General features: G+C 39.7%; 4 protein-coding genes and 1 pseudogene across 8 annotated transcripts; 3 read left to right on the top strand and 2 right to left on the bottom strand.

Moving 5' to 3' along the window:
- Positions 1-9: 9 nt before the first annotated feature.
- LOC104452513 (probable serine/threonine-protein kinase At1g09600) lies at positions 10-18,708 on the top strand. Of its 5 annotated transcripts, none has more exons than XM_039316802.1 (10): positions 11-438; positions 545-1,316; positions 2,547-2,831; positions 3,282-3,599; positions 4,088-4,315; positions 4,743-4,843; positions 5,360-5,474; positions 5,635-6,096; positions 18,133-18,258; positions 18,289-18,708. In XM_039316802.1, exons 2-10 carry the CDS (start codon positions 873-875, stop codon positions 18,334-18,336), a joined length of 2,127 nt encoding a protein of 708 aa, XP_039172736.1. In that variant the 5' UTR covers positions 11-438; positions 545-872; the 3' UTR covers positions 18,337-18,708. The 5 variants fall into 5 exon arrangements, 3 of the variants coding, with proteins under 3 accessions (XP_039172736.1, XP_039172735.1, XP_010065274.2); XR_005552944.1 differs by lacking the exon at positions 18,133-18,258 and adding an exon at positions 6,725-7,149 and having other exon boundaries at positions 14-438; positions 18,574-18,708; XR_005552945.1 differs by lacking the exons at positions 5,635-6,096; positions 18,289-18,708 and adding an exon at positions 17,045-17,506 and having other exon boundaries at positions 10-438; positions 18,133-18,270.
- Positions 7,595-9,039, bottom strand: LOC120295568. Its single transcript, XM_039316803.1, has 2 exons — positions 8,178-9,039; positions 7,595-8,093 (listed from the first exon to the last, which is right to left on the bottom strand). The coding sequence occupies exons 1-2, from the start codon at positions 8,973-8,975 to the stop codon at positions 7,917-7,919; spliced, it is 975 nt and encodes a 324-aa protein (XP_039172737.1). The 5' UTR covers positions 8,976-9,039; the 3' UTR covers positions 7,595-7,916.
- On the top strand, positions 13,379-17,187 carry LOC120295569 (probable serine/threonine-protein kinase At1g09600). The gene is made up of 6 exons (XM_039316804.1): positions 13,379-14,237; positions 14,688-15,005; positions 15,493-15,720; positions 16,148-16,248; positions 16,769-16,884; positions 17,045-17,187. The coding sequence occupies exons 1-5, from the start codon at positions 14,115-14,117 to the stop codon at positions 16,788-16,790; spliced, it is 792 nt and encodes a 263-aa protein (XP_039172738.1). The 5' UTR covers positions 13,379-14,114; the 3' UTR covers positions 16,791-16,884; positions 17,045-17,187.
- Positions 18,709-19,201: 493 nt separating the features above from the next.
- On the bottom strand, positions 19,202-20,561 carry LOC104454819 (FBD-associated F-box protein At3g52670-like). The gene is made up of 2 exons (XM_010069705.3): positions 19,479-20,561; positions 19,202-19,378 (listed from the first exon to the last, which is right to left on the bottom strand). Exons 1-2 carry the CDS (start codon positions 20,559-20,561, stop codon positions 19,202-19,204), a joined length of 1,260 nt encoding a protein of 419 aa, XP_010068007.2.
- A 1,296-nt stretch (positions 20,562-21,857) lies between these two features.
- LOC104452512 lies at positions 21,858-26,445 on the top strand (annotated as a pseudogene).
- Positions 26,446-27,393: the final 948 nt, after the last annotated feature.

Below are 27,393 nucleotides of genomic sequence, written 5' to 3'. Positions count from 1 at the left end.
ATAAAAAGTACTTCTCCTGCAAGGAAAACTTGCTCAAACGTAGCCCTTCACTCCTCTCTTTCTTGCTTGTACAGGAGGGAAAAGTTCGTCCAAAAAGAGAGATCTTTTGGATCGCTTCGTCGAAGCGAAATCCCGTGGCATTGGATTTGATTAGCGAGTTGACGCAACAATCTGTCCCAACCCTCTGTCTCTCACATCCACCGGCTCTTCGCCTTTTCAGGGTCCGAGCTTGATCCGCAATTCTCTCCCTCTCTTTTCCCCTCTCTCTCTCTCTCTCCCTCTCTCTCCCTCCTTTCTTGCCCCTCCCGCCTCACATTTCGAAGCAAAAACCAACTTGGAGCAGACGTTATGGTTTTTTAGACATTTCCCATTTAGGATTTTCCTCGTGGCAGCTCGGAAGTTCGGACGTTTGGTTCCCATCCCTGTTCTTGTTCCAAGGTAATTGCAATGCCCGTGCGCTTTCGTGATCTGGGTTTTTCGTGTTCATTGGCGTTTGTGATTTCGGCGTCTGATTCGGGGGTTTCTTCCTTGATGGGGTTTTCAGGCATTGGGGGTTTCTCAGCATAGGAGGGAAGTAGGGACGGTCATTTGCCACCTCGAAGTTAATTTGGGTTGCAAATAAGGACGGAGAACTTTGGTTGATTTTCTGGATCAGGGTTTTTCCTCATTCGTTTTTGCCGTAGGATTAAGCATTTCTTGGTTTTCGCATTGAAGCAATTCACCAAGGGAAAGTTGTAGAGATTGATAGGAATTAAGATCCTCTGGTTTCTTTTGGGAATGCTGATCGATGACAGTCTCAATTTTAGAAAAGAGGGGTTTCTCTCAGAACCGGTACTTTGATTTGACGAAGAGGGCAAATTTGAAGTGGGATAATGGGTTGCATTTGCACCAAAGGAATTCTTCCCGCCCATTACAGGATTAAAGACGGGGGTTTGAAGCTTAGCAAATCTTCAAAAAGGTCTGTTGGATCCTTAAGGAGAGATGAACTGGCGGTTTCAGCCAATGGTGGAGGCAACGATGCTGCAGATCGACTGATATCAAGCCCACATGAGGTTGAGAATGAAGTGGAGGATAGGAAAAACGTTGATTTCAATGAGAAACTGTCAAAATCCCTTCAAAGACGAGCTACAATGGACGTGGCAAGTGGGGGACACACACAAGCACAGTTGAAAGTGGGTAAAGTAGGTGGCTTTCCCCTTGGTGAGAGAGGAGCACAAGTGGTAGCCGGATGGCCTTCTTGGCTGACAGCAGTGGCCGGAGAAGCTATTAACGGATGGGTGCCTCGAAGGGCCGATTCATTTGAGAAGCTGGAAAAGGTCATTTCTCTGCCTTTATCTTTTATGGTGGATCTCCTATAAAAAGAAAAAGATGCACATTTCTTTTAACCCAAGTGTATGTTCTTTAGCTAGTATTGAATCTTTTTGTTTACTATTTGCTAAGTTGTGGACATAAACTACTACCTTTCTTGAAAACTTTTGATGCTGCGTAGATCCATGTTAGCTAGACATTAATTGAAAAGCACGTTTGAACTGCTTGGCTCGCATTTTAGCTCACCCTAGTCAATTTTTTTTATTTTTTTTATTTGACAAGTTTCAGGTGAATGGAAAAATTTGTGATGTTCATTTCTGGAGAGGCATAAACAGTTTTTATCTTGCAAGTGTTAAATAGGACACTGGGACCATACTATGTCGAATGATGGATGTATCTGGTCTTAAACTTGTAATCACCGCATGTTTTCTAGAGAAAACTTTCAACCATATTAAGCCTTTTTAAGCCGGCATGCTATGTGAACTCCAAGGGGTTGCTCAAGTGGTGAGCATAGTTGTCATTCTCGCTTAAGGCTTGGGCTTAAGCGAGAATGAGGGTCTTAAACTTGTAATCACCGCATGTTTCCTAGAGAAAAATTTCAAACTTACGTGTTTATGGCAATTACTTGATGTGCATGTGACAGAGGGTCTGTCACATCTGATGGGGACTAATTGGGTGCTCAAGTAGCCTGGACACCATTGGCATTCATCAAACAAAAAGCTGGGATGCTATGCGGGATGATGTTAGAGTGAGAGGTTTTGGTTGGAATTGGTCAGTTCAGTTAGACACCACTCCATTGATAGGCCATTGATCAATAAAACATTGTCAATGGCTCATATGATCGAAAGGTCATTGTTACCATTTGGATAGTTTCTTGAGATGTTAGTGATGGAATAACAACATGAATTTTTGGGATTAAGAGAGCCTTGATTTCGAATGTACTCATTCTATCCTCATTCAGAGAATTCTAAGGCACATAACTTGTTGATTTGACATTCCAGTAAAAAGGTAGAGTCCTTCCATGAATTGATAGAGACAGAGTTAGTAGGCATCTTAAATGCATTTTGTTTAACTCTGGATACTCTAGTTTTTTTCCCTTTTGTGCATTTGAGCATTTATTCTCAGCTCTCTCAGGGATATTTATAGCTAAGAGATAGTTCATGAGTATGGACACTTAATGTTTTTGTTGACTACCTGTGAAAAGAATCTATATTCTAAAATCCTTCCCAATGATACAGATTGGGCAAGGTACTTACAGCAGTGTATATAGAGCACGTGACCTGGAAACGGATACAATTGTAGCCTTGAAAAAGGTTCGATTTGCTAATATGGACCCAGAGAGTGTTCGATTCATGGCAAGGGAGATACTTATCTTGCGAAAGCTTGACCATCCAAATGTCATGAAGCTGGAGGGTTTGATAACTTCAAGGGTTTCTGGCAGTCTGTATCTTGTGTTTGAATATATGGACCATGATCTTGCTGGCCTCGCTGCCACTCCGAGTATAAAGCTCACTGAATCTCAGGTACACGCTTGTTGTGTTTAATACTTCCTTGGTTGAATTAAATGTTATTCATGTGACCAACAAGTTGGGTAGAGTATGGATAAGGTGGAGTTGTTCTAAGAGGCCACCGCATCAATTGGACAGTAGAACAAAAGTTTGTAGGTTTATGTAGCTTCCCAGGTTTTCTCACAATTGATGCTTGAGTTTCTATCTTCATTCCTTAGATCTTCTCATTTACCATTTGATGCTGCATCTTCACATTTACCGTTTGCTATATAGTCTTGAATATAAAAGGGAGAATGTGGACATTTAATTTTAGATCAAAACTCTTTCTTCTATATAAGGTCTTCATTCCTAAGCATTATCTGTAATTGTGATTCACCACTTTCTACTTGCTGTAGTTTCTTACTAAACTATAAAGATGATATAGACTTTCTTTGACTGACTTATTTTTTTAATTTCTTCCTCTAGATCAAATGTTACATGCAACAACTACTTCGTGGACTTGAATATTGCCACAGCCATGGTGTTCTACACCGTGACATAAAAGGCTCTAACTTGTTAGTTGACAACAATGGCAATCTCAAAATTGGAGACTTTGGATTGGCAACTTTTTTCCGGACCAATCAAAAGCAGCCTCTAACGAGTCGCGTAGTCACTCTCTGGTACCGACCTCCTGAGCTGTTGCTTGGTTCTTCAGATTATGGAGCTTCTGTGGATTTGTGGAGTTCTGGTTGCATCCTAGCTGAATTGTTTGCTGGGAAGCCCATAATGCCTGGAAGAACAGAGGTGCCATTCCTTATGTGGTGCCTAATTTGTTTACAATATTAGAACATTGGGAAAAACATTGTTTCAGTCATATAGTGTTTCGAAAATTCTATACCCAATGTTTACTCGAGCATTTTTGCCTTGTGTACAACAGCTTGATGTCTATACTTTCGATTACATAAAATCTAATCTAAGAGTCTTGAAGAGCATTCCATAGTCTACTTATGCAGGACATAAATTATGATCAGCATCAATTTCATAGAAAATGGCAACAGAATTTGATTTTACAAGCTTCTATTTCAGGGTTTTGTTGATTCATTTATGGCATTTTCTGTAAGAGGGTGGATGTGTCATATCTACCTTAATATGTAGTGTTGTGTAAAGCTAATGTAAAAATGCAATCTTAAATATTTCTGAGTCTATAATAAATATTTAAGCACTTCTGAGTCTATAATAAATAATTGTCTATGCGATTCACCAATTCTTATCTGATCATGAAATATTTGTAGGTGGAGCAATTGCACAAAATTTTCAAACTTTGTGGGTCTCCGTCAGAAGAATATTGGAAGAAGTCAAAATTGCCACATGCAACCATTTTCAAGCCTCAGCAACCTTACAAGCGTTGTCTCCTGGAGACATTTAAGGATTTTCCTTCATCTGCATTGGGCCTGCTAGATGTTCTTCTTGCAGTTGAACCAGAATGCCGTGGAACGGCTTCCTCAGCCCTTCGGAATGAGGTGGGTCCTAAGTTTTTCCTTTTCAGCTTTCTTGATGTCATGTATGGTTTGTTCCTCCCTAGCATGTCTACTTTTAAATATTTTACATTTTGTGTGCCAATTTTCTTATTGTTATTGCAACTTTGAATAATTCAGCAGATTTCTTTGAAGACATTAAATAGTGCAATCATGTAATTTGATATGACACGATAGTTTTTCCAGGAATACTAACCTTCAAACTACAACCTTTTTCATGAAACAATGTGATAACTTTTTAATAGGATATTGAATCAAGTGGGGCCTGTATTTTTAATATTGACTTACTGCTCAGCAAACAAATTTTAGGAAGGAATTTTTTCTATCTATGATGCTGCAAGCTGATCTTTTGCTTTTTATCTTCCTTTTAGTTACAACTGCTAATATCCTTTACTTTGATTTACTATCCCAGTTCTTCACATCCAATCCTCTTCCAAGTGATCCGTCAAGTTTGCCGAAGTATCCATCAAGCAAGGAGTTTGATGCCAGACTTCGAGATGAGGAAGCCAGAAAGTGAGTCATCTTCTGTGTTGTTTTACTAAAAGAAATCTCCACTTTTGGCCATAAATGTGGCTGTGGGTCTGTGCTGATTAGAGAAACAGTCTTTAGCACTAATTTAAAATCTGATCACAGATGGCTAGCCGAAAAAAAAAAAAAAAATCCCAAGTGAAAGAACACCTCTACAGAAAGTTTGAAAAAGTCTTGTCAAAATCTTGCTATATAGAAACTGATAGAAAAAAGGACTTTCTGTTAATTACTTGCTGCAAATGAACTATCAACTAGTTCATCCTTGTACAAACAAAAACGTTTCATCAAGTTTCCACTTTTGTACTGTAAAATAAATACGACCATTGTTAATGCAGTTACTTTTCCCTTTTTTCAAAATGTGTAATGGCGGAGGAGTTGGATTGACATATTATGGGGAAGGAAAAACTTGCTTATGTAGCCACTTAGAATTGCTTCATAAGAAGTGTTTCCTACACTCCACATCATGCTACTAACCCTACAATTGGTTGATTTTTATTCCAGGCGTAAAGCTACTGCTGGTAAAGCTCGTGGTCTTGAATCAATTAGAAAGGGTTCGAAAGAGTCTAAAGTTGTGCCTACATCAAATGCCAATGCTGATTTAAAGGCATCCGTCCAGGTAACTTGACCTTCTAATAATATCTCATACATATATGTAAGTTGAAGGGTTGGATGTGAGTGCCTTAACACAAATTCAGCGTAGGCATACATATATTGCAGAGGGACCCATTTTTTCATAGCTTAACTGCATTTATTATTATTTTTATTACCTTCTTTAGAAGCAACAAGAGCAATCGAATCCCAGAAGTATCGGTGAGAAACCAGGAGGAATGACCCAGAACAATTTCATTCTATCTGGACAATCAGCACAACCCAGTCTTAATGGATCAACACAAATTGGAAATGCAAATGAGGTTGAGGCTTTGATTGTGCCAGACCGAGAACTTGATTCTCCAAGAGGTGGGGCCGAGTTGAGAAGGCAGAGATCTTTCATGCAAAGAAGAGCATCACAGTTATCCAGGTTTTCTAATTCTGTTGCAGTGGGAGGTGATTCGCATCTCGATTGTAGTAGGGAGAAGGGTGCTAACACCCAATGGAGGGATGAGGGTTTTGTTGCCAGGTGTAGTCATCCAGATGGTGGTGAATTAGCGGGAAAGCATGACTGGTCACATCATTTGTTACATAGGCCGATATCTTTGTTTAAGAAGGGGGGAGAGCACTCCCGGAGAGATTCCATTGCGGTAATTGCATTATAACTTAAACAAGCTATTTAACTTTGCCTTTGCTAGGGATTTTTCTTCCCTTTTTCCGGTTCCCTTTCCACTTAGTTGAAGGTGAAATAATCTGACTCAACCATTTTCCTTTTATATATATAGCTTTGGTAATGGTGTTTAGTGTTTCTTGGCATTCTCTGTATTTGTTTTGCTTTAATTACTAGCATGAATAAAATGCTTGGAATAAATTGGTGTGGCATATGGAGTCGAAAAAAGCAATGGACGTCATCCTGTCCATGTGGTCATTGGAAGTTAAGTTGTGCTAAGTGCATCTGTATCTCTGCATTTTTTTGTACATTAAAACAAACTTAATATTTGTTAACTTTTAAGGCTACCATTGGAACGACTTGCTATGACAATTGGTGTTGAATGTCTTTGCTCATATAATATTGAGAGATCAATTGAAAGTATCTGAAAAATCATAAAAAATTGCTTGGAGAATAATTTTTGTGGTAGCTTCATGTCAAATGTCAAAGAATGACATCAACTAATTGTAGAGTATAGATGAGGATCATTTTTTTCTCTTGCCTTTGGTGTGGTGATTCGCAAGCTATGATCTGAAAAGCTGATTATCTTCTCTTGCTTGTGTTTGCAGAGTTATTCTCCCAGAAAGGGCCGAATCCACTATTCTGGACCTTTGCTTCCCTCGGGAGATAACCTCGATGAAATGCTCAAGGAGCATGAGCGGCAAATACAAAATGCCGTCCGGAAAGCTCGCCTTGATAAGGTCAAGACGAAGAGAGAGTATGCCGATCACGGGCAGACGGAGTCACTTCTCTATTGGGCAAATGGTAGGTGACTATAAGGATGACAAGGAGTAAGTGCATTTCTCTCTCGAAGCAAGGAGGCCCATGAGACGGCAACAATGTCGACAGGAAGCAGAATTCCTATCCAGAAGCGGTAAAAGATATGATCGACACAAGCATTTTGTGTTGGAGCCTCAGCTAATTGTATGTCATCGAGTACTTTTTCGAAGCACTTGATGATGCTCCTTGCTTCGGACGGATTTGGTAAAATCAGGTGGCGGTCTTGTTTGGTGCTCCAACAATGGAAAGGGCTGTATATTGTCAATGTTTACTCTGATTGTTGGAAGGATTCTCTGTACAGTGATGGCCCATCCCTATCTATTCATTGACTGTTCCCTGATTATGGAAATGTTAATACATAATTCGAAATAGTATGGCTGAAATCTGGTAATATGAGGCACGGTATACTATATAGTCCCCTCCAGCTTCAATCCCTCTCTTGCTCACTCTAGCTCCCTCCTTGTTCGCTCCCTTCTCTTCAGCTCCCTCTCTCTCGCTCTTGCGCCCTCATCAATCGGACGGAATGATGAGTTTTTTTAACTCACAAGATAATTTGTTTTGTCAGTTCTCCTTCCTTAGTTATGCTGCCTGCCATTTGTAAACTAAACGAAATGCAAGCCTAACATTAAAAAAATAGGAAAATAGTGAAAGCAGATGGTAGTAGTCGTTAGATGAGTTCAGAAAGACAAGCCTAACATAAAAGAAGAAGAAGGGATAATAGTGAAAACGATTGATAGTGGTCGCTAGATGAGTTTTTTTTTGTCTTTCTTAGTCATGCATTGCTTGGCCATATATAAATTGAAAGAAACGCAAGCCTAACATTAAAAAAAAAAAAGGAAAATAGTGAAAGCAGTTGATAGTGGTCCCTAGACGAGTTTTCCTCGTCGAGAATGCTGGCAGCCACCACCGCCCTTTTTCGCTCTTGAGTACTTGTTGTTTTCGCTCTTGAGTACTTGTTGCTACGGGGTCTAGATGGCAAGATTAGGAGCTAATGACCAGCGTCTCTAAATTAGGAGACATCCACCTTAAGCTTTCCGTTAGTCGAGAATTGGTATCAACATCTCCAGTAGTGTTGGATAGGATGTGAAGTCTTAGATGCTTGACATTCCACAATGGAGGAAGCATTTCACTTTTAATTTCTTCTGGAAGAACCAATGCCTATATATAAAAAGAAGAATAGCAGAGTTCACTTAGCATACCAATACTCCATACAAAATACTGATTTGGAAAACATTTACTTACCTTGACTTCCTTACAAATCAGTGTTAACGAGTCGCAACGGCCGAAATACCTTAGGAACTTGGCTGCCTTGAGATAGCTCCTCCTCTTGTCGCGGACTCCAAAATCCACCTCCAGTCTCGCATTGGCCAATGTTGTCGAATCTTGTGGACCAATGACCAGGATGTTGGGGCCGTCATATTGGAACGACACGAGATTAGGAGTTTGGGTCTTTACTCTTATCAGAGACTTGAATCTAGTCAAGGCGATGGTCTTGAATCCAGTCAAGGCGAGGTGCTTGAGATTCTTGTGAGTTATCCTAATGCGCTCGGCGGACGGGCTCCCCTTGAGCCTCAAGTTCTCTAGGAGGTGAAGCTGAGAGACCGCTTTTCTGATGGTCCCCATTCCGACCATGCACAGATCCAGAGCAAGCTCCCTCAGATTTCTGGTGCCATGTACTTGGAGAGCTGACAACTCCTCATCCGGGTAGGGCATGGTGGAACACGATATGTAGCTGAAGGATATGAGGTTTGGGGCTGATATTGAAATCGAAAGGTTTTCCTTCTCAAACATGGCCGATGCCTCGAAAGTCTTGAGCTTCGGTCCACAGATGAGGAGGTCCTTGGAGCGGGAGCAGTCGATCAGCTCCACGCGCCGGAGTGCCGGGCAGCTCAGCATTAGCTCGTTCGCGAATTCTTCGCTCTTTTGGACTCGGTGTAGGACCAGTTCTTCCAAGCGAGGCAGCCTCGTCTTGACGCCCTCCATTGAGAGATGGCTCACGTGGAGGACAGAGATGGTGTCAGACACCAAGTCGGGGCACATTTGCTTGTACCATCTTTTGTCGGGATACTTGACGATGCGGCCAAGACTAAGGTGTCGGAGATTGTGACTCGAGGCGATATCTATCCACTTGGGCACTATGGGCTTCAACTCATCGTCTCTTGCGAAGACCAACAATCTCATCGAGTTGATGCTGAGGTTGAGCTCATGGCGCCGTGTGATGTAACGATCGATATATTCTAGAAAAGTATCGTGCTCACCAACGTCTTTTCTCCGGAAGGTTTTTTCATCGAATTCTAGAGTGGGAAGAGTGTTGACGTCTTTTCTCCGGAAGGTTTTTTCATCAAATTCTAGAGCGGGAAGAGTGTTGAAGGCATGATTCCAATCTCTAGAGAGGATGCACATTTGTGTTGCGTCCCTCGGAGACAATCTCGACATGATTTCTTGAATCATCGATCGAGGCAAATAAAGAGCACGGCCTTCAGAGATCTCCGCCATCATCGTCAACAAAACTTTCTGCAATAAAACAATAAACGATTGGATTTACGTGACAGCAAAACCGTACACAGTGAAATCCTAAAGCGCAACAACAATAGGCCAAAAGAAACACTAGCGTCACCCTTGATCATACACTAATAACAGTGACACGATGCACGGGAAGAGCCGTTAAATTTATTGAAAACCAACGAATTACGAACTGATTTATCGAGACTACAGAGCACCGCACGCCTCTTATACAAAACGCCGAAAAGATTTCCAATGACAAGATCAGTCAACTTCTTCCGGAGGCTGACTTTATAGGAACAATAAACCACGGAGGATGGGGTAAGCCAAGTCACCTTCAACTGCGTTGCTTTCCCCTTTCTCTTCAATTGAACCGAGAACGCGTCACGAATCAACGAACAGATGATCCTCGTCTCTGAGGTGCGCCAAGACAATGGCTCTTCTACTCCTCCTTGGCACTTCAAGAGTGTAATGCCGAGAGCAAACTCGTTAGTTTCCTAAATCTCTCACCCAGTCCTAACAGGACTCAGGATAAGGAAACGTGGAGATTAGCAAATCCGAATTATGTTGTCGTTGGAAACAATTGTTGGAAAGCCATGCGCAGTCTTTATCCTCCTCAAGTTGAACAACTAATACAAGTATACCACCTCCTTAATAAATTATTTTCTATGACTTCACCATAACATTGTTTCATTCCGTAATTGCTTTTATAAATTAAATTAACTCAAATGAAAAATCAGGATAAAACCGACAATAAAAAAAACTAAGAAGATATATCTAGTTTTAAATATGGCTTATCCAGTGCTTAGTTTAAATATAGCTCATGGAAAAGGTATCTAACAATATATCTGATCATCAGATTCCTTACTTGTGAGTTACAAATTATGGATATTACTTGCATATCAACTTAGTTAAAGATAAATACTTATGATTTTCAGATTTGTTCCTCTGATAAGGGCTGACCCAAAACATAACCCAATCATATCAAGTGTGGCAAGAACCGAAGAAAATAAGAACCGAGAAACCCTCGGCATCTCATTGTATGGATGCTTTCCAAACCACTCATCAATCACTTTTCCTCCTGAGATCTCGCTTACGTAACTCAATTTACAGCTTGCGCTAAAAGAGACATTAATCTGGATATTAATAGTGTCACGAACAATGCCTACTTCTACGGACACAATGCTAGCTCTGACTGAAGAAGAAGGTAGAATGGTACGCGAGACTAGCGTGAGATGGTACCACGGCCAAAACTTCATCTGCTTCAGGGAATTTCGAAAGACGATTCTCAAAGTAGTTGACCCCACTATGAGAAGTTAAAGTAAATTGGAACCTCTGAATCTAGTGCTCGTTTTACAAATTATCAGTGACCATTATGATATAACGGTACTCTTACTCTACATTTTATCTGTAATGAACGTGTTTGTTTAAATTTGAAGTATGGGCATCTTTTTCTGTTGGTTTGCTGCTATTCATCTTTTCTTACATAATATGAATTTGCAGGATGCAGTGCTTCCAATGTGTGCAGCTGTGATGGCTCTACCTCCTCAATCTACTCGTGGTGATTTGGGTGTCCTTTTCCCGCTTAATGTTTGGATTCTTTTTTATTTGTTTATTAGAGGCTAGTCGCTTTATTTTGCCTTTGTTGTTTCAACATTTAATTTGTCTGTGAAGCTCTTTAGAAAATTTGTTCCTTCTCAGGGTGTACGTGAGGATTTAGGAAATTATCATATAGTTGTGAATGACTGGGAAAGAGCAGTCGATGCCGATCAGAATGTTGTTCTATCATCTGTTCCAAGCGTACTTAGTCCAGATCTGGCCCTAGCAGGGAAACATGTTTTGCATGCATACACCTCCGGCATGTAACCATATGAACTCTGGCAAGGACTTGACCGCAGCAGCGCTGAGTACAAAAAACTGAAGCCTGAAAGATCAGAGGTATCTCTACTTAGATCTGCTCCTCCTCGTCGAGTATCTGGTATAACTTTTTAAGTCAAAGGCAGAAAGACACTAATTTGTGCATCAACGCACCAGGTTATGTGGAGAGCTGTTGGGCGTGTGCTCGGACCAGGATTCAGGAGGGACATATGCGAGGTGAAGTTGATTGGAACTCCATTGACGCATCAAAGATTTCTTCGTAGAAACAGAGGAACATACGGTCCAGCTATTCAACCAAGTAAGGACTCTTTCCCCGGACATCAACCCCTATCCCTCAGCTTTTCCGTTGTGGCGATTCTACTTTTCCGGGCATCGGGGTCCTTGCTGTTGTAGCCAGCGGTGCTATTGGGGCCAATACTTTAGTCTCCCTAAGTCTAACACTTGGAGCTTCTCGATGCTATTGGGATCTAATTGCTCCTGTAAATTTCCTTCGCTTGTCCTCATAATTCCCAAGAAATGTCGGTACCATCCTAATTGTTAGATCTTATAGAGTTCTTCCATGAGGTCTCTTAATATGCTCTGTAAATTCTTTCGACTGAATGAATCGTAGAGCATGGAAATAGATTGGATGGATATTTGCATTGTGAACTGTCACTACCAAAACATAGTTTGTACACTACGGAATTCTATAACATGACTGTTGGATAAGTTTGGCATGCGCTAATTATGTTTATTATATGATTCACAAACTTTCTTTGGGCACCTTACTATTGTGAAGAAGACAAACGACCTTGGTCTTGTCCTTTATCATATGACAGATTACTATAATGTTCGTTTATTTCATCTAATTTGCTTTCCATAGTTTTGCATTTTTTTTTTCTAAATTTGGAGCATTGAATTTTCAATTAATTAATCAAACTATACTATTCACGTGTATTGAATTGAATAAGACATCCACAATAAGGGAAGGTATATCGCATTTAAGAGTTAACTGACTCAAAAATAAGGAGATTGTCACAACTAAATAAAACAATCAACCAAAATAAAAAAGGAAGAAAAGATTTCTCACGGCACTCTTTCTCCTCAAAGCAAAAAAGGAAAAACGATGGTACTTGAGTTTGATTGCAAGTCTTTAGTTCACGTAATTAATTAGCTCAAGTCAGTGTAATTGGGAATCACGTGCTCCTTTCATGGAAGCTCGTACGATCATGGGCCGGTTCAAGTGTATCTCCTTGGCCCATTGCACAAGAGTCTCCAAATAGTATGGAGGATTGGACTTGTAAGATATAAAATCGACTAAAAACTTTACCTTTTAGTTGGGTGGTCCATCCATCTCAACCCCTTTGGAATCTTCTTTGTTTTGATGCCTCGATCGTAGGGTTTGGTGTTTGAAGTGCTTTGGGACTTAATAAAATTTTAGTTGAACAAAAAAAATAAAAATAAAAATAAAACAAAAGACCATTCACTCAATCCCGTTAATATCCATTTTGAGAAGATTGTTGTATTGTCAAATTTATAGTGAGGTGTAATTATAACTAATAGTTATGATTCTCAACATCGTGCGATTGGATGAGATATCAAGGTACTTTCGGCATAAATCATCTGTTGAAACTATATCAATTGCATGCAAACTGTTTATTAAGTCGGACAGGAATCAAAAGCTAGAAATTAATTTGTAGGACTTATAGAATGTCTTTAATGAACAACATGTTTTTATAATCTTCAAATAACTATATCTTTGCACTTGTTTCCGTAAGTGCTAACAAAGATTAATAGTAATAGTTTTCTTGAAGTTTAAGAGTATATGCTTGAATAATAAGCAGATTACCATACGTCGTGGAGTTAAAAACTTTGGACAATTCATTCTTAAATCGAAATAAATTCACAAATTATGCTTAGCGATTTTTTTTTTTTTTTTGCTAAGCAAAAGGAAAAAAGAAGAAGATGAGACTCTACTTGGCATTGCTCACTATTTTGCTTTTTTAAGCCGAATGGCATTTTGCTCATTTGCATTTTGAAAAATATAGGCAAATTCTAAGCAGCACCGATTAATTGACGAAAATTCAACCCCCGCCAGAAAAAAGAAACTTTCTTATTGAATTACTGCCCGTTCGTTCGCTGAAAATTCGAAGGAGAGAAGAGAAAGAACAGAGAGAAGTTCATTTTGGTTGCTCCGTCGAGGTTTTGCCCTTTCGGGTTGGCGTATTCAACCGCGGAAATGGCGTCCTGGGCGGCTCAAATCCACAGCCTGGGTCTAGCTCGAACTGGGTCGTCTTGAAAAACCCCCAAGAAAGCGAATCGCCGATCAAGTTCGTTGTTTTTCGGGGAGTCTCTGGATTCAAGAAAGCTCTCGTTCTTGAAGCACAGCGCCAAAGGCCCGAATAGGTGGCGGCGATGGAGGGAGGGAAGCCCGCCATTGTGACCAACGCCGAAGGGCATAGGACCACACCCTCCGTGGTCGCGTACACGAACAGCGGTGACCGGCTCGTTGGGCAGATAGCGAAGCGGTCAGGCCAGATCATCTCTATCCTCTCCCCTCTTATAAATTCGAAGAAGAAGAAAGTCCTTTCGACTTTTATGTATTAGAAATTGTAAATTTTCTAATATTTTATTTAATGATATAGGTTTAGTTTCACCACTAGATAAAATTTATTTACAAATAAAAATTATACTAACAGAAATATAATCTATTAACACCAATTGATGATTAATGCAATGTGACTAATGTAGATTACAAGTTTATAATACTGCACACACGCACGTGTGCACGCATATACATATACATATATATGGATAGTCATGAAGCTGGAGGGTTTGATAACTTCAAGGGTTTCTGGCAGTCTGTATCTTGTTTTTGAATATATGGACCATGATCTTGCTGGCCTCGCTGCCACTCCGAGTATAAGGTTCACTGAATCTCAGGTACACACTTGTTGTGTTTAATACTTCCTTGGTTGAATTAAAAGTTATTCATGTGACCAACAAGTTGGGTAGAGTATGGATAAGGTTTAGTTGTTCTAAGAGGCTACTGCATCAATTGGACAGCAGAACAAAAGTTTGTAGGTTTATGTAGCTTCCCAGGTTTTCTCACAATTGATGCTTGAGTTTCTATCTTCATTCCTTAGATCTTCTCATTTACCATTTGATGCTGCATCTTCACATTTACCGTTTGCTATATAGTCTTGAATATAAAAGGGAGAATGTGGACATTTAATTTTAAATAAAAACTCTTTCTTCAATATAAGGTCTTCATTCTTAAGCATTGTCTGTAATTGTGATTCACCACTTTCTACTTGCTGTAGTTTCTTACTAAACTATAAAGATGTTATAGACTTTCTTTGACTGGCTCATTTTTTTAATTTCTTCCTCTAGATCAAGTGTTACATGCAACAACTACTTCGTGGACTTGACTATTGCCACAGCCATGGTGTTCTACACCGTGACATCAAAGGCTCTAACTTGTTAGTCGACAACAATGGCAATCTCAAAATTGGAGATTTTGGATTGGCAACTTTTTTCTGGACCAATCAAAAGCAGCCTCTAACAAGTCGCGTAGTCACTCTCTGGTACCGACCTCCTGAGCTGTTGCTTGGTTCTTCAGATTATGGAGCTTCTGTGGATTTGTGGAGTTCTGGTTGCATCCTAGCTGAATTGTTTGCTGGGAAGCCCATAATGCCTGGAAGAACAGAGGTGCCATTCCTTATGTGGTGCCTAATTTGTTTACAATATTAGAACATTGGTTAAAACATTGTTTCAGTCGTATAGTGTTTCGAAAATTCTATACCCAATTTTACTCGAGCATTTTTGCCTTGTGTACAACAGCTTGATGTCTACACTTTCGGTTACATAAAATCTAATCTAAGAGTCTTGAAGAGCATTCCATAGTCTACTTATGCATGACATAAATTATAATCAGCATCAATTTCATGGCAAAAGAATTTGATTTTACATGCTTCTAATTCAGGGTTTTGTTTATTTATTTATATTGGCAGGTATTTTCTGTAAGAGGGTGGATGTGTCATATCTACCTTAATATGTAGTGTTGTGTAAAGCTAATGTCAAAATGCAATCTTAAATATTTCCGAGTCTATAATAAATATTTAAGCACTTCTGAGTCTATAATAAATAATTGTCTATGCGATTCACCAATTCTTATCTGATCATGAAATATTTGTAGGTGGAGCAATTGCACAAAATTTTCAAACTTTGTGGGTCTCCGTCAGAAGAATATTGGAAGAAGTCAAAATTGCCACATGCAACCATTTTCAAGCCTCAGCAACCTTACATGCGCTGTCTCCTGGAGACATTTAAGGATTTTCCTTCATCTGCATTGGGCCTGCTAGATGTTCTTCTTGCAGTTGAACCAGAATGCCGTGGAACGGCTTCCTCAGCCCTTCGGAATGAGGTGGGTCCTAAGTTTTTCCTTTTCAGCTTTCTTGATGTCATGTATGGTTTGTTCCTCCCTAGTGTGTCTAGTTTTAAATATTTTACATTTTGTGTGCCAATTTTCTTATTGCTATTGCAACTTTGAATAATTCAGCAGATTTCTTTGAAGACATTAAATAGTGCAATCATGTAATTTGATATGACACGATAGTTTTGCCAGAAATACTAACCTTCAAACTACAACCTTTTTCATGAAACAATGTGATAACTTTTTAATAGGATATTGAATCAAGTGGGGCCTGTGTTTTTAATATTGACTTACTGCTCAGCAAACAAATTTTAGGAAGAAATTTTTTCTATCTATGACGCTGCAAGCTGATCTTTTGCTTTTTATCTTCCTTTTAGTTACAACTGCTAATATCCTTTACTTTGATTTACTATCCCAGTTCTTCACATCCAATCCTCTTCCAAGTGATCCGTCAAGTTTGCCAAAGTATCCATCAAGCAAGGAGTTTGATGCCAGACTTCGAGATGAGGAAGCCAGAAAGTGAGTCATCTTCTGTGTTGTTTAACTAAAATAAATCTCCACTTTCGGCCATAAATGTGGCTGTGGGTTTGTGCTGATTAGAGAAACAGTCTTTAGCACTAATTTAAAATCTTATCACAGATGGCTAGCCGAAATTAAAAAAAATAAAAAAATCCCAAATGAAAGAACACCTCCACAGAAAGTTTGAAGTCTTGTCAAAAATCTAGCTATATAGAAACGGATAGAAAAAAAGGACTTTCTGTTAATTACTTGCTGCAAATGAACTATCAACTAGTTTCATCCTTGTACAAACAAAAACGTTTCATCAAGTTTCCACTTTTGTACTGTAAAATAAATACGATCATTGTTAATGCAGTTACTTTTCCTTTTTCCAAAATGTGTAATGGCGGAGGAGTTGGATTGATGTATTATGGGGAAGGAAAAACTTGCTTATGTAGCCACTTAGAATTGCTTCATGAGAAGTGTTTCCTACACTCCGCATCATGCTACTAACCCTACAATTGGTTGATTTTTATTCCAGGCGTAAAAGCTACTGCCGGTAAAGCTCGTGGTCTTGAATCAATTAGAAAGGGTTTGAAAGAGTCTAAAGTTGTGCCTACGTGAAGTGCCAATGCTGATTTAAAGGCATCCATCCAGGTAACTTGACCTTCTAATCATATCTCATACATATATGTAAGTTGAAGGGTTGGATGTGAGTGCCTTAACACAAATTCAGCGTAGGCATACATATATTGCAGAGGGACCCATTTTTTCATAGCTTAACTGCATTTATTATTATTTTTATTACCTTCTTTAGAAGCGACGAGAGCAATCGAATCCCAGAAGTACTGGTGAGAAACCAGGAGGAACGACCCAGAACAATTTCATTCTATCTGGACAATCAGCACAACCCAGTCTTAATGGATCAACACAAATTGGAAATGCAAATGAGGTTGAGGCTTTGATTGTGCCAGACTGAGAACTCGATTCTCCAAGAGGTGGGGCCGAGTTGAGAAGGCAGAGATCTTTCATGCAAAGAAGAGCATCACAGTTATCCAGGTTTTCTAATTCTGTTGCAGTGGGAGGTGATTCGCATCTCGATTGTAGTAGGGAGAAGGGTGCTAACACCCAATGGAGGAATGAGGGTTTTGTTGCCAGGTGTAGTCATCCAGATGGTGGTGAATTAGCGGGAAAGCATGACTGATCACATCATTTGTTACATAGGCCGATATCTTTGTTTAAGGAGGGGGGAGAGCACTCCTGGAGGGAGTCCATCGCGGTAATTGCATTATAACTTAAACAAGATATTTAGCTTTGTCTTTGCTAGGGATTTTTTTTTCCCTTTTTCCAGTTCCCTTTCCACTAAGTTGAAGGTGAAATAATCTGACTCAACCATTTTCCTTTTATATATATAGCTTTGGTATGTTTAGTGTTTCTTGGCATGCTCTGTATTTGTTTTCCTTTATTTACTAGCATGAATAAAATGCTTGGAACAAATTGGTGTGGCATATGGAGTCGAAAAAAGCAGTGGGCGTCATCATGTCCATGTGGTCATTGGAAGTTAAGTTGTGCTAAGTGCATCTTTATCTCTGCATTTTTTTGTACATTAAAACAAACTTATTATTTGGTAACTTTTAAGGCTTCTGTTGGAACGACTTGCTATGACAATTGGTATTGAATGTCTTTGCTCGTATAATATTGAGAGATCAATCGAAAGTATCTGAAAAATCATAAAAAATTGCTTTGGAGAATAATTTTTGTGGTAGCTTTATGTCAAATATCAAAGAATGACATCAACTAATTGTGAAGTATAGATGAGGATCATTTTTTTCTCTTGCCCTCGGTGTGGTGATTTGCGAGCTATGATCTGAAAAGCTGATCGTGTTCTCTTGCATGTGTTTGCAGAGTTATTCTCCCAAAAAGAGCCGAATCCACTATTCTGGACCTTTGCTTCCCTCGGGAGATAACCTCGATGAAATGCTCAAGGAGCATGAGCGGCAAATACAAAATGCCGTCCGGAAAGCTCGCCTTGAGAAGGTCAAGACGAAGAGAGAGTATGCCGATCACGGGCAGACGGAGTCACTTCTATATTGGGCAAATGGTAGGTGATTATAAGGATGACATGGAGTAAGTGCATTTCTCTCTTGAAGCAAGGAGGCCCATGAGATGGCAACAATGTCGACAGGAAGCAGAATTCCTATCCAGAAGCGGTAAAAGATATGATCGACACAAGCATTTTGTGTTGGAGCCTCTGCTAATTGTATGTCATCGAGTCCTTTTTCAAAGCACTTGATGATGCTCCTTGTGTCGTATGAAATCCAAAGCAATCGGATTTGGTAAAATCAGGTGGCGGTCTTGTTTGGTGCTCCAACAATGGAAAGGGCTGTATATTGTCAATGTTTACTCTGATTGTTGGAAGGATTCTCTGTACAGTGATGGCCCATCCCTATCTATTCACTGATTGTTCCCTGATTATGGAAATGTTACTACATAATTCGAAATAGTATGGCTGAAATCTGGAAATATGAGGCACGGTATACTATATAGTCCCCCTCCAGCTTCAATCCCTCTCTCTTTCACTCTTCAGCTCCCTCTCTCGCTCAATTCGCTCCAGTTCCCCCTCTCTTGCGCTCGCGCCCTCACCAAACAGATGGAATGATGAGTTTTTCTACTCACAAGATAATTTGTTTTGTCGGTTCTCCTTAATTAGTCATGCAATGCTTGCCATATGTAAATTAAAATAAACGCAAGCCTAACATTGAAAAAAAGTAGGAAAATAGTGAAGGCAGTGGCCAATAGATGAGTTTAGAAAGGCAAGCCTAACATTAAAAAAAAAGGGATAGTAGTGGAAACAGTTGATAGTGGTCGCTAGATGAGTTTTTTTCGTTGAGAACGCATCTCTAGTGGCAGCCGTCACCACCCTTTTTCCTAGTCACTCTTGAGTAGTTGTTGTTGTGGGGTCTGGATGGCAAGATTAGGAGCTAACGACCAGCGTCTCTAAATTAGGAGACATCCACCTCAAGCTTTCCGTTAGTCGAGAACTGGTATCAATATCTTCAGGAGTGTTGCACAGGATTTGAAGTCTTAGATGCTTGACATTTTGCAATGGAGGAAGCATTTCACTTTTGATTTCTTCTGGAAGAACCAATGCCTATTTATATAAAAAGAAGAATAGTAAGATTCCAAGGCTTAGTTCACATTAGCATACAAATACTCGATACAAAATACTGATTTGGAAAACATTTACTTACCTTGACTTCCTTACAAATCAGTGTTAACGAGTCGCAATGGCCGAAATACCTCAGGAACTTGGCCGCCTTGAGATAGCTCCTCCTCTTGTTGCGAACTCCAAAATCCACCTCTAGTCTCGCATTGGCCAATGTTGTCGAATCTCGTGGACTGATGACTAGGATGTTGGGGCCGTCATATTGGAAGGACACGAGATTAGGAGTTTGGGTCTTTACTCTTATCAGATAGTTGAATCCAGTCAAGGCAAGGTGCTTGAGATTCTTGTGAGTTACCCTGATGCGCTCGGCGGACGAACTACCCTTGAGCCTCAAGGTCTCTAGGAGGTGAAGCTGAGAGACCGTTTTTCTGATGGTCCTGATTTCGACCATGCGCAGATCCAGAGCAAGCTCCCTCAGATTTCTAGAGCCATGTACTTGGAGAGCTGACAACTCCTCATCCAGGTAGGCCATGGAGAAATTCGATGTGTAGCTGAAGGACACGAGGTTTGGGGCTGATGTTGAAATCGAAAGGTTGTCCTTGTCAGACATGCCCGATGCCTCAAAAGTCTCGAGCTTCGGTCCACAGATGAGGAGGTCCTTGGAACGGGAGCAGTCGATCAGCTCCACGCGCCGGAGTGCCGGGCAGCTCAGCATCAGCCCGTTCGCGAATTCGTCGCTCTTTTGGACTCGGTGTAGGACCAGTTCTTCCAAGCGAGGCAGCCTCGTCTTGACGCCCTCCATTGAGAGATGGCTCACGTGGAGGACAGAGATGGTGTCAGACACCAAGTCGGGGCATATTTGCATGTACCATCTTCTGTCGGGATAGTTGACGATGCGGCCAAGACTAAGGCGTCGGAGATTGAGACTCGAGGCGATATCTATCCACTTGGGTACTATGGGATTCAACTTGTTGCCTCTTGAGAAGATGAACAAACTCATCGAGTCGATGCTGAGGTTGAGCTCATGGCGCCGCGTGATGTAACGATCGATATATTCTAGAAAAGTATCGTGACCATCATTGTCTTTGCTCCCGAAGGTTTTTTCATCGAATTCTAGAGCGGGAAGAGTGTTAAAAGCGCAGTTCCAATCCTTGGAGAGGATGTCCATTTGTGTTGCATGCCTGGGAGACAATCTTGACATGATTTCCTGAATCATCAATCGAGGCAACTAAAGAGCACGGCCTTCGGAGATCTTCGCCATCATCGTCAACAAAACTTTCTGCAGTAAAACAAAAAACGATTGGATTTATGAGACAGCAAAACCGTACACAGTGAAATCCTAAAGCGCAACAAGAATAGGCCAAAAGAAACACTAGCGTCACCCTTGATCGTACACTAATAACAGTCACACGATGCCCGGGAAGAGCCGTTAAATTTATTGAAAACCAACGAATTACGAACTGATTTATCGAGACTACAGAGCACCGCACGCCTCTTATACAAAAAGCCGAAAAGATTTCCAATGACAAGATCAGTCAACTTCTTTCGGAGGCTAACTTTATAGGAACAATAAACCATGGAGGATGGGGTAAGCCAAGTCACCTTCAACTGCGTTGCTTTCCCCTTTCTCTTCAGTTGAACCGAGAACGCACAAGACAATGGCTCTTCTACTCCTCCCTGGCGCTTCAAGAGGCTATCTTTGTGTAAGCACAGGGGAAGAGCGGGGACTGTATAGCTGTTGTAATGCCGAGAGCAAACTTGCTAGTTTCCTAAATCTCTCACCCAATCCTAACAGGGCTCAGGATTAGGAAACCTGGAGATTAGGAAACGTGGAGATTAGGAAACGTGGAGATTACCAAATCCGAATTATCTTCTCGTTGGAAACAATTGTTGGAAAACCATGCGCAATTTGTATTCTCCTCAAGTTGAACAACTAATACAAGTATACCACCTCCTTAATAAATTATTTTCTATGACTTCACCATAACATTGTTTCATTCAGTAGTTGCTTTTATAAATTAAATTCACTCAAAAATGAAAAATCAGGATAAAACCGACAATAATAAACTAAGAAGATATACCTAGTTTTGAATATGGCTATCCAGTGCTTAGTTTAAATATAGCTCACGGAAAAGGTATCTAACAATATATCTGATCATCAGATTCCTTACTTGTGAGTTACAAATTATGGATATTACTTGCATATCAACTTAGTTAAAGATAAATACTTATGATTTTCAGATTTGTTCCTCTGCTCGGGGATGACCCAAAACATAACCCAATCATATCAAGTGTGGCAAGAACCGAAGAAAATAAGAACCGAGAAACCCTCGGCATCTCATTCTATGGATGCTTTCCAAACCACTCATCAATCACTTTTCCTCCTGAGATCTCGCTTACGTAACTCAATTTACAGCTTGCGCTAAAAGAGACATTAATCTGGATATTAATAGTGTCACGAACAATGCCTACTTCTACGGACACAATGCTAGCTCTGACTGAAGAAGAAGGTAGAATGGTACGCGAGACTAGCGTGAGATGGTATCACGGCCAAAACTTCATCTGCTTCAGAATTTCGAAAGACAATTCTCAAAGTACGAGAAATCCGCCTGATCTGGCTAAGCCAAACTGATGGTCAAAGTTCCTGGCTAAACCTCGATGTCGCGAGGACATTCTATCCGGATCATGCATGTAGCCAACACGAAAACTTCACATATAGTCGATGACTGACAAATCAAACGAGGCCTTGCGTTGCTACTCAAATCAACAGGCAATAGAGAGTTGCTCACAGGAAATATAGGTGCATTTAAATGCATGTAGCTGTATTTTCAAACTCTTGCACCATATTTGTAGATCAAGAACTTATCCTTTTGCTACTGTCAGTTTTAAGCAGGCACAACGCATTAACACTTGTGGGTTGGCTTTTTTTGGAATTGGTGATTACCCTTTTTAGTTCCCTTCTCAAATGCTTATGGGTTGGTTTTCGGTTTTGATCCAGATTGCATTTGCTATCACTGTTGAAATAGCTATTTGGAGATTGTAGTATTGTTTGGATGGAATTTTTGTACTTGAATTGGGTTTCTTTGATAACGTGAAGTTGTGGATTTGGGTATCAGGGAAGCCTGAGGCTGATGTCGTGGTCATCAGAAGTGGTATCGCTGGTCTCTGTTGTGCTGGGCTTCTTGCCAGATACAACCAAGACGTGCTTGTGCTGGAGAGCCACGACCAACCAGGAGGTGCCGCTTACACATTTGACATTAGGGGGTACAAGTTCGACTCCGGTCCTTCGCTGTTTTCTGGCTTCCAATCTAGGGATCCTCAGGCGAATCCTCTTGCACAGGTAATCTGATTTCCATCACTCTAAGTTGCCCCATTTTGTCTTTAGCATGAATCGAGTGCAGATTGTTTATGTTTATATGGCCGCTTTTCCATTGGTATACTCCTGTGTTGTTTTCACCTCTGGATGATATTAATAGATAACGACATTTCTCATGTATCAGGTGTTAGATGCATTAGGAAAGCCCGTTCCGTGTGCTAACTATGACTCCTGGATGGTGTACATACCAGACGGTGAATTTTTGTCACGTATTGGTTCGACAGAGCTTTTCAAGGTGGATCCTTCTTTTCCCTGTGGTTTTGTATATCTATAGCATCATCCCTTGGACTTAGCTTTAGCGCATCTATGAATATATGAATGTCATTTCAGTTTTAGAAATGTTACCGGATCAATTGCCAAATTCATCTGTCTAATTGAAGATTGGACAGAATGGTCATTTATCATGTTCTGCTTAATATCAAACGGATACGCTAATAGCCAGACAGCTGAGCCCAAGTTAGTTTAAATCTAATGGTGCTCAGTTGTTGAGGATATGGATGCTAACGTGGAAAAAGCTGGTCATCCCTTTTTGATAGACAATAAGGCAGCTTAATACAGAGTCCTTAATGCCAAAATGATTTATGATGCGAGGCATCGTGGTGCGAAAATCAAGGGGAAAGAATGTCTTTACATAGATTTCCCAGATGACGCTAAGTGTTTGGCATCAGCTGAACAGAATTAACTTAAACAATGGAAATGGTTGCTGTGGCAAAAGACAATAACCAAGCTGTTATGACGAAAGCATTCATTGAGCAGACTGCCATGGCCAAGAATGTGAAGATTGTCATTTATTTTAGGTACACTGAAGAAATGGACGTGCATAACCTAGATAACTTTTGAAGGAACTTTTAGATACATGTACTGGTAGGAAAGTAGAGAAGTCTTGTCTGGATTGAACATTACCTCATGAAAGTCTTGACAGATCTCCAGTCAAATTCAGGGAGCGTCATAATCTTCCTTGGATATATTACAAACTCAGGGAACATTCAAAAGAGACCGCTGTATACATAGAATTGACTACTATTCTAAAGAGAAAAACAGTATTATTGCTTCATATGTTCTTGAAAGAATTTATGTGGGTCCACTGATGGCAATTTGTGAGCCTGGTAATATTGTCTCTGTTGTTCTTCAGTCAATGCCCATGATGTTTTAAATTTTATAGTATGTTTCTGCTTATGCTTTTAATTAAATCTTAATCCAGGACCTCGAGAAGTATGCAAGTCAAAATGCCGTGCAAGAATGGAAAAGCTCATGGTTTCTCCTGTTCTATTCTGTCTCATTTGTAAAGAAAGAACAAGATGGCTTTGTAGATTTAAACAGCAAAAGAAGATTTTACAACGGCTTATAAGCAAAAGTACTCATTATTGACGTTGACCCCACTATGAGAAGTTAAAGTAAATTGGAACCTCTGAATTTAGTGCTCGTTTTACAAATTATCAGTGACCATTATGATATAACGGTACTCTTACTCTACACTTTATCTGTAATGAACGTATTTGTTTAAATTTGAAGTACGGGCATCTTTTTCTGTTGGTTCGCTGCAATTCATCTTTTCTTACATAATATGAATTTGCAGGATGCAGTGCTTCCAATGTCTGCAGCTGTGATGGCTCCACCTCCTCTATCTGCTCGTGGTGATTTGGGCGTCCTTTCCACCACTGCTCCTAGATGTGCTCCTTTCTTGTTGAAATCTTTATCCAAATGGGACCTCGCAAGGGTGCTATTGGTGCGACAAAGCTTCTTAGACTCTTCTCAGAAGTCATTGACTCACTGGAACTAAAAGATCCTTTTATAAGGAATTGGGTGGACCTTCTTGCCTTTCTTCTTGCGGGGGTGAAATCTAATGGTATACTCTCAGCAGAGATGGCGACTATGATGTTTTTAAATATTGAAACGCTCCTAAGATTGGTAATTGTTATCCTTGGGATGTCCATATTCTCTTTCACGAACTTATTTGATACAGGTTCAGCTTGTGTAACTAATTCCGTGTGAATAACTGATTCCTGTTGTAATAGTATATGAAATGATTGGCCCTTGTCCTCTTTTGAGAGTATTTTCTGGTATTTATATAGATTATGGTCGATTGATTTGCAAACTTTAAAACCTTAAAGCATGCACCATGTTGCTCAGTAATTTAAATCTTAGCTACTTGATAAAATTTTAGAAGTTCAGTATCTGTTAGTGAATAATTTAGGAGGATAATTAATCATTTGGAGATTTTATATTCTACCACGTTATGCAGTGCTGTGAGTTGCTTTCAGGTCTTGTTTATTATCTTGCAGAAACTACAACTCTAGCAACTTCTGTAAATAAACGATGGGGCGGTGACCAAATGGTTATGTTGAATCCTGATGTTAACAAGAGAGATTTTCTCCTTTCTATGCAGTTATTCCTGCTGTCCTTAACTGATTAATTTCTGAGTTCTTGCATGTGACCTCTACTATTTGAAGTTGCTAGCTGGCTGGTTGTTTATCAACAAATTGCTTGGATGCCTGAAATATGTATCTTACTTTTGTTTTACCTTATATCCACCCTTCTGAGGAGGTGACACCTTTTATCTGCACTTTTCAGGTATACATGTTTGCTGAGTGGTACAAACCTGGTTGCAGTCTTGAGTACCCTCTTCATAGAAGTGGAGCTATTGTTGATGCCCTCATCAGGGGAATGCAAAAATCTGGTGGACGGATTTCTCTCAGGAGTCACGTGGAAAAGATTGTTGTTGAAAACAGTCGAACCAGGAGTCAAGTTAAGAAGTGGTCAAGTGAGTGGACTTTTTAGGGAAACTTCAAGGCTTAAAAATTGTTTTAACTGGATTTTATCATAAGATCAACACAAAATTAAAGAACTGCATCTCTGGATATTGCAGTTCATGCGTGCTAAGAAAGCTGTTGTCAGCAACGCATCTATGTGGGACGCTATAAGTTTGTTACCTGAGGACGTTATCCCGAAGTTGTATTCAGATAGGGTTAAGAGAAATCCAAAGTGCGAATCTTTCATGCATCTTCATCCTGGTTTTGATGCTGAGGTGAGCATTGCAAATATTTTAGGGGACAGTTTTCTCAATCCCACTTGGTCCGTCTGCTTTATAATTTTGCAGGATGCTGGATGTCTTTTTTTCTTTTTGTACTTGCTCAAGCATTAAACAATAAAGGGAAACAGGTTTTGGCATACATGATATAGCCTCCCTACACTTCATACTCCGTAGGTAACCACGCGGCAACATGTTGCACACTTTACCGAGTACTCTAATGCATCCGCTTAATTTCTTGATGATGCATGAGTTTCCAATCCAAATCTCTCGAGGGCTTTACTTTATGAGTTTTTGTTGTCGTCAGGTTTGCTGTGCTTCTTCACTCTCACACACTGAAGCACAGTGGAATTAGTGCGCACGAGTGCAGTGAGAGAGACAGAGAGAGGCAACGTACTGGAGATGTTTCTGGCAATAGCACCTCATGTTCCTTGCTATCTTAGGGTCTAATTAAGAGTTTCTTGTCCCGCTTAATGTTTGGATTCTTTTTTTATTGGAGGCTAGTCGCTTTATTTTGTCTCTGTCGTTACAACATTTAATTTGTCTGTGAAGTTTGTTAGGAAATTTGTTCCTTCTCAGGGTGAGTGTAAGAATTTAGGAATTCATCACATAGTTGTGAATGACAAAACTAGAGGCCCAAAAACATGAGATCAAATAGATCTTGTTTTGCGATTTTACACTCCATAATCTTTCTCCCTTCAGTTTTTTTTTTTCGGGCTTTCTCGCTAATTTTACACAATCACAAGTGTTGCCAAAATCTAGTTAGGATAAGTATATTAGAAGTCTTTAAATTTATTACGAAAGTGTTGTTACGTTCAGAAAATTAGAAAAAAATGCAATAAACTTTTAAAACTTATCAAATTAGTATAATCAAGCACTTTCGTTAACTCCCTTCAACTTAGTTAATGGAAAATACTAACACGGATTTTTTTATACTATTTTCTCTCTTCTACATGGTGATTGTGTGGCTAAAACGATGTTATTTTGATTCAAATTTAATTTTTAATACAAATTTTATTTAAAAAATTTAAAAATAAGCTCACTTAAAAAAAAAAGGAAAAACGGTTTTCTCAATTTTTTTTAATTGAGCTAATTTTTAGTTTAATTTATGTAAAATTTGGACTAAAAAAACAAGATTAGGACCCAAATGGTGTTATTTTGGGCTTATGCTGCTTCAGTCACATCATCGTCACATAAAGAAGAAAAAGCAAAAGGCAAAAAACGATGTCAGTTTTTCCCATTACCAAAAATAGACGGAGTTAATGAGATCACATTGCACCAATTTGATAATTTTAAAGACTCGATTTCTCTTTTTGTAGGTTTTAAACTTAATTATAAATTCGTGATAAGTTTTAGAACTTTTAGCATATCTATTTCAATCTAATCTAAAAGCGAGTCAATAAGAACTTGATTAGTCTAGAGCTATTCACAAGAAATATGTTATATTTCGTGGAGTTCGAGTTAGTTGTTGTTCCTAAGAATTCATACATAAATAATCATCGTTTCGTTTTCCCTCAACAGTGTCCTTGGCTGCGCTACATGGAACGTGAAGATGCTAAGTACAGAATTTGCCCCTCCTTTGCTCGTGTACCCACC

The sequence above is a fragment of the Eucalyptus grandis genome, chromosome 7 (genome assembly GCF_016545825.1).
Source record: "Eucalyptus grandis isolate ANBG69807.140 chromosome 7, ASM1654582v1, whole genome shotgun sequence".
NCBI classification, from domain to species: Eukaryota; Viridiplantae; Streptophyta; class Magnoliopsida; order Myrtales; family Myrtaceae; genus Eucalyptus; species Eucalyptus grandis.
This window is presented reverse-complemented; position numbering and strand designations above follow the sequence as displayed.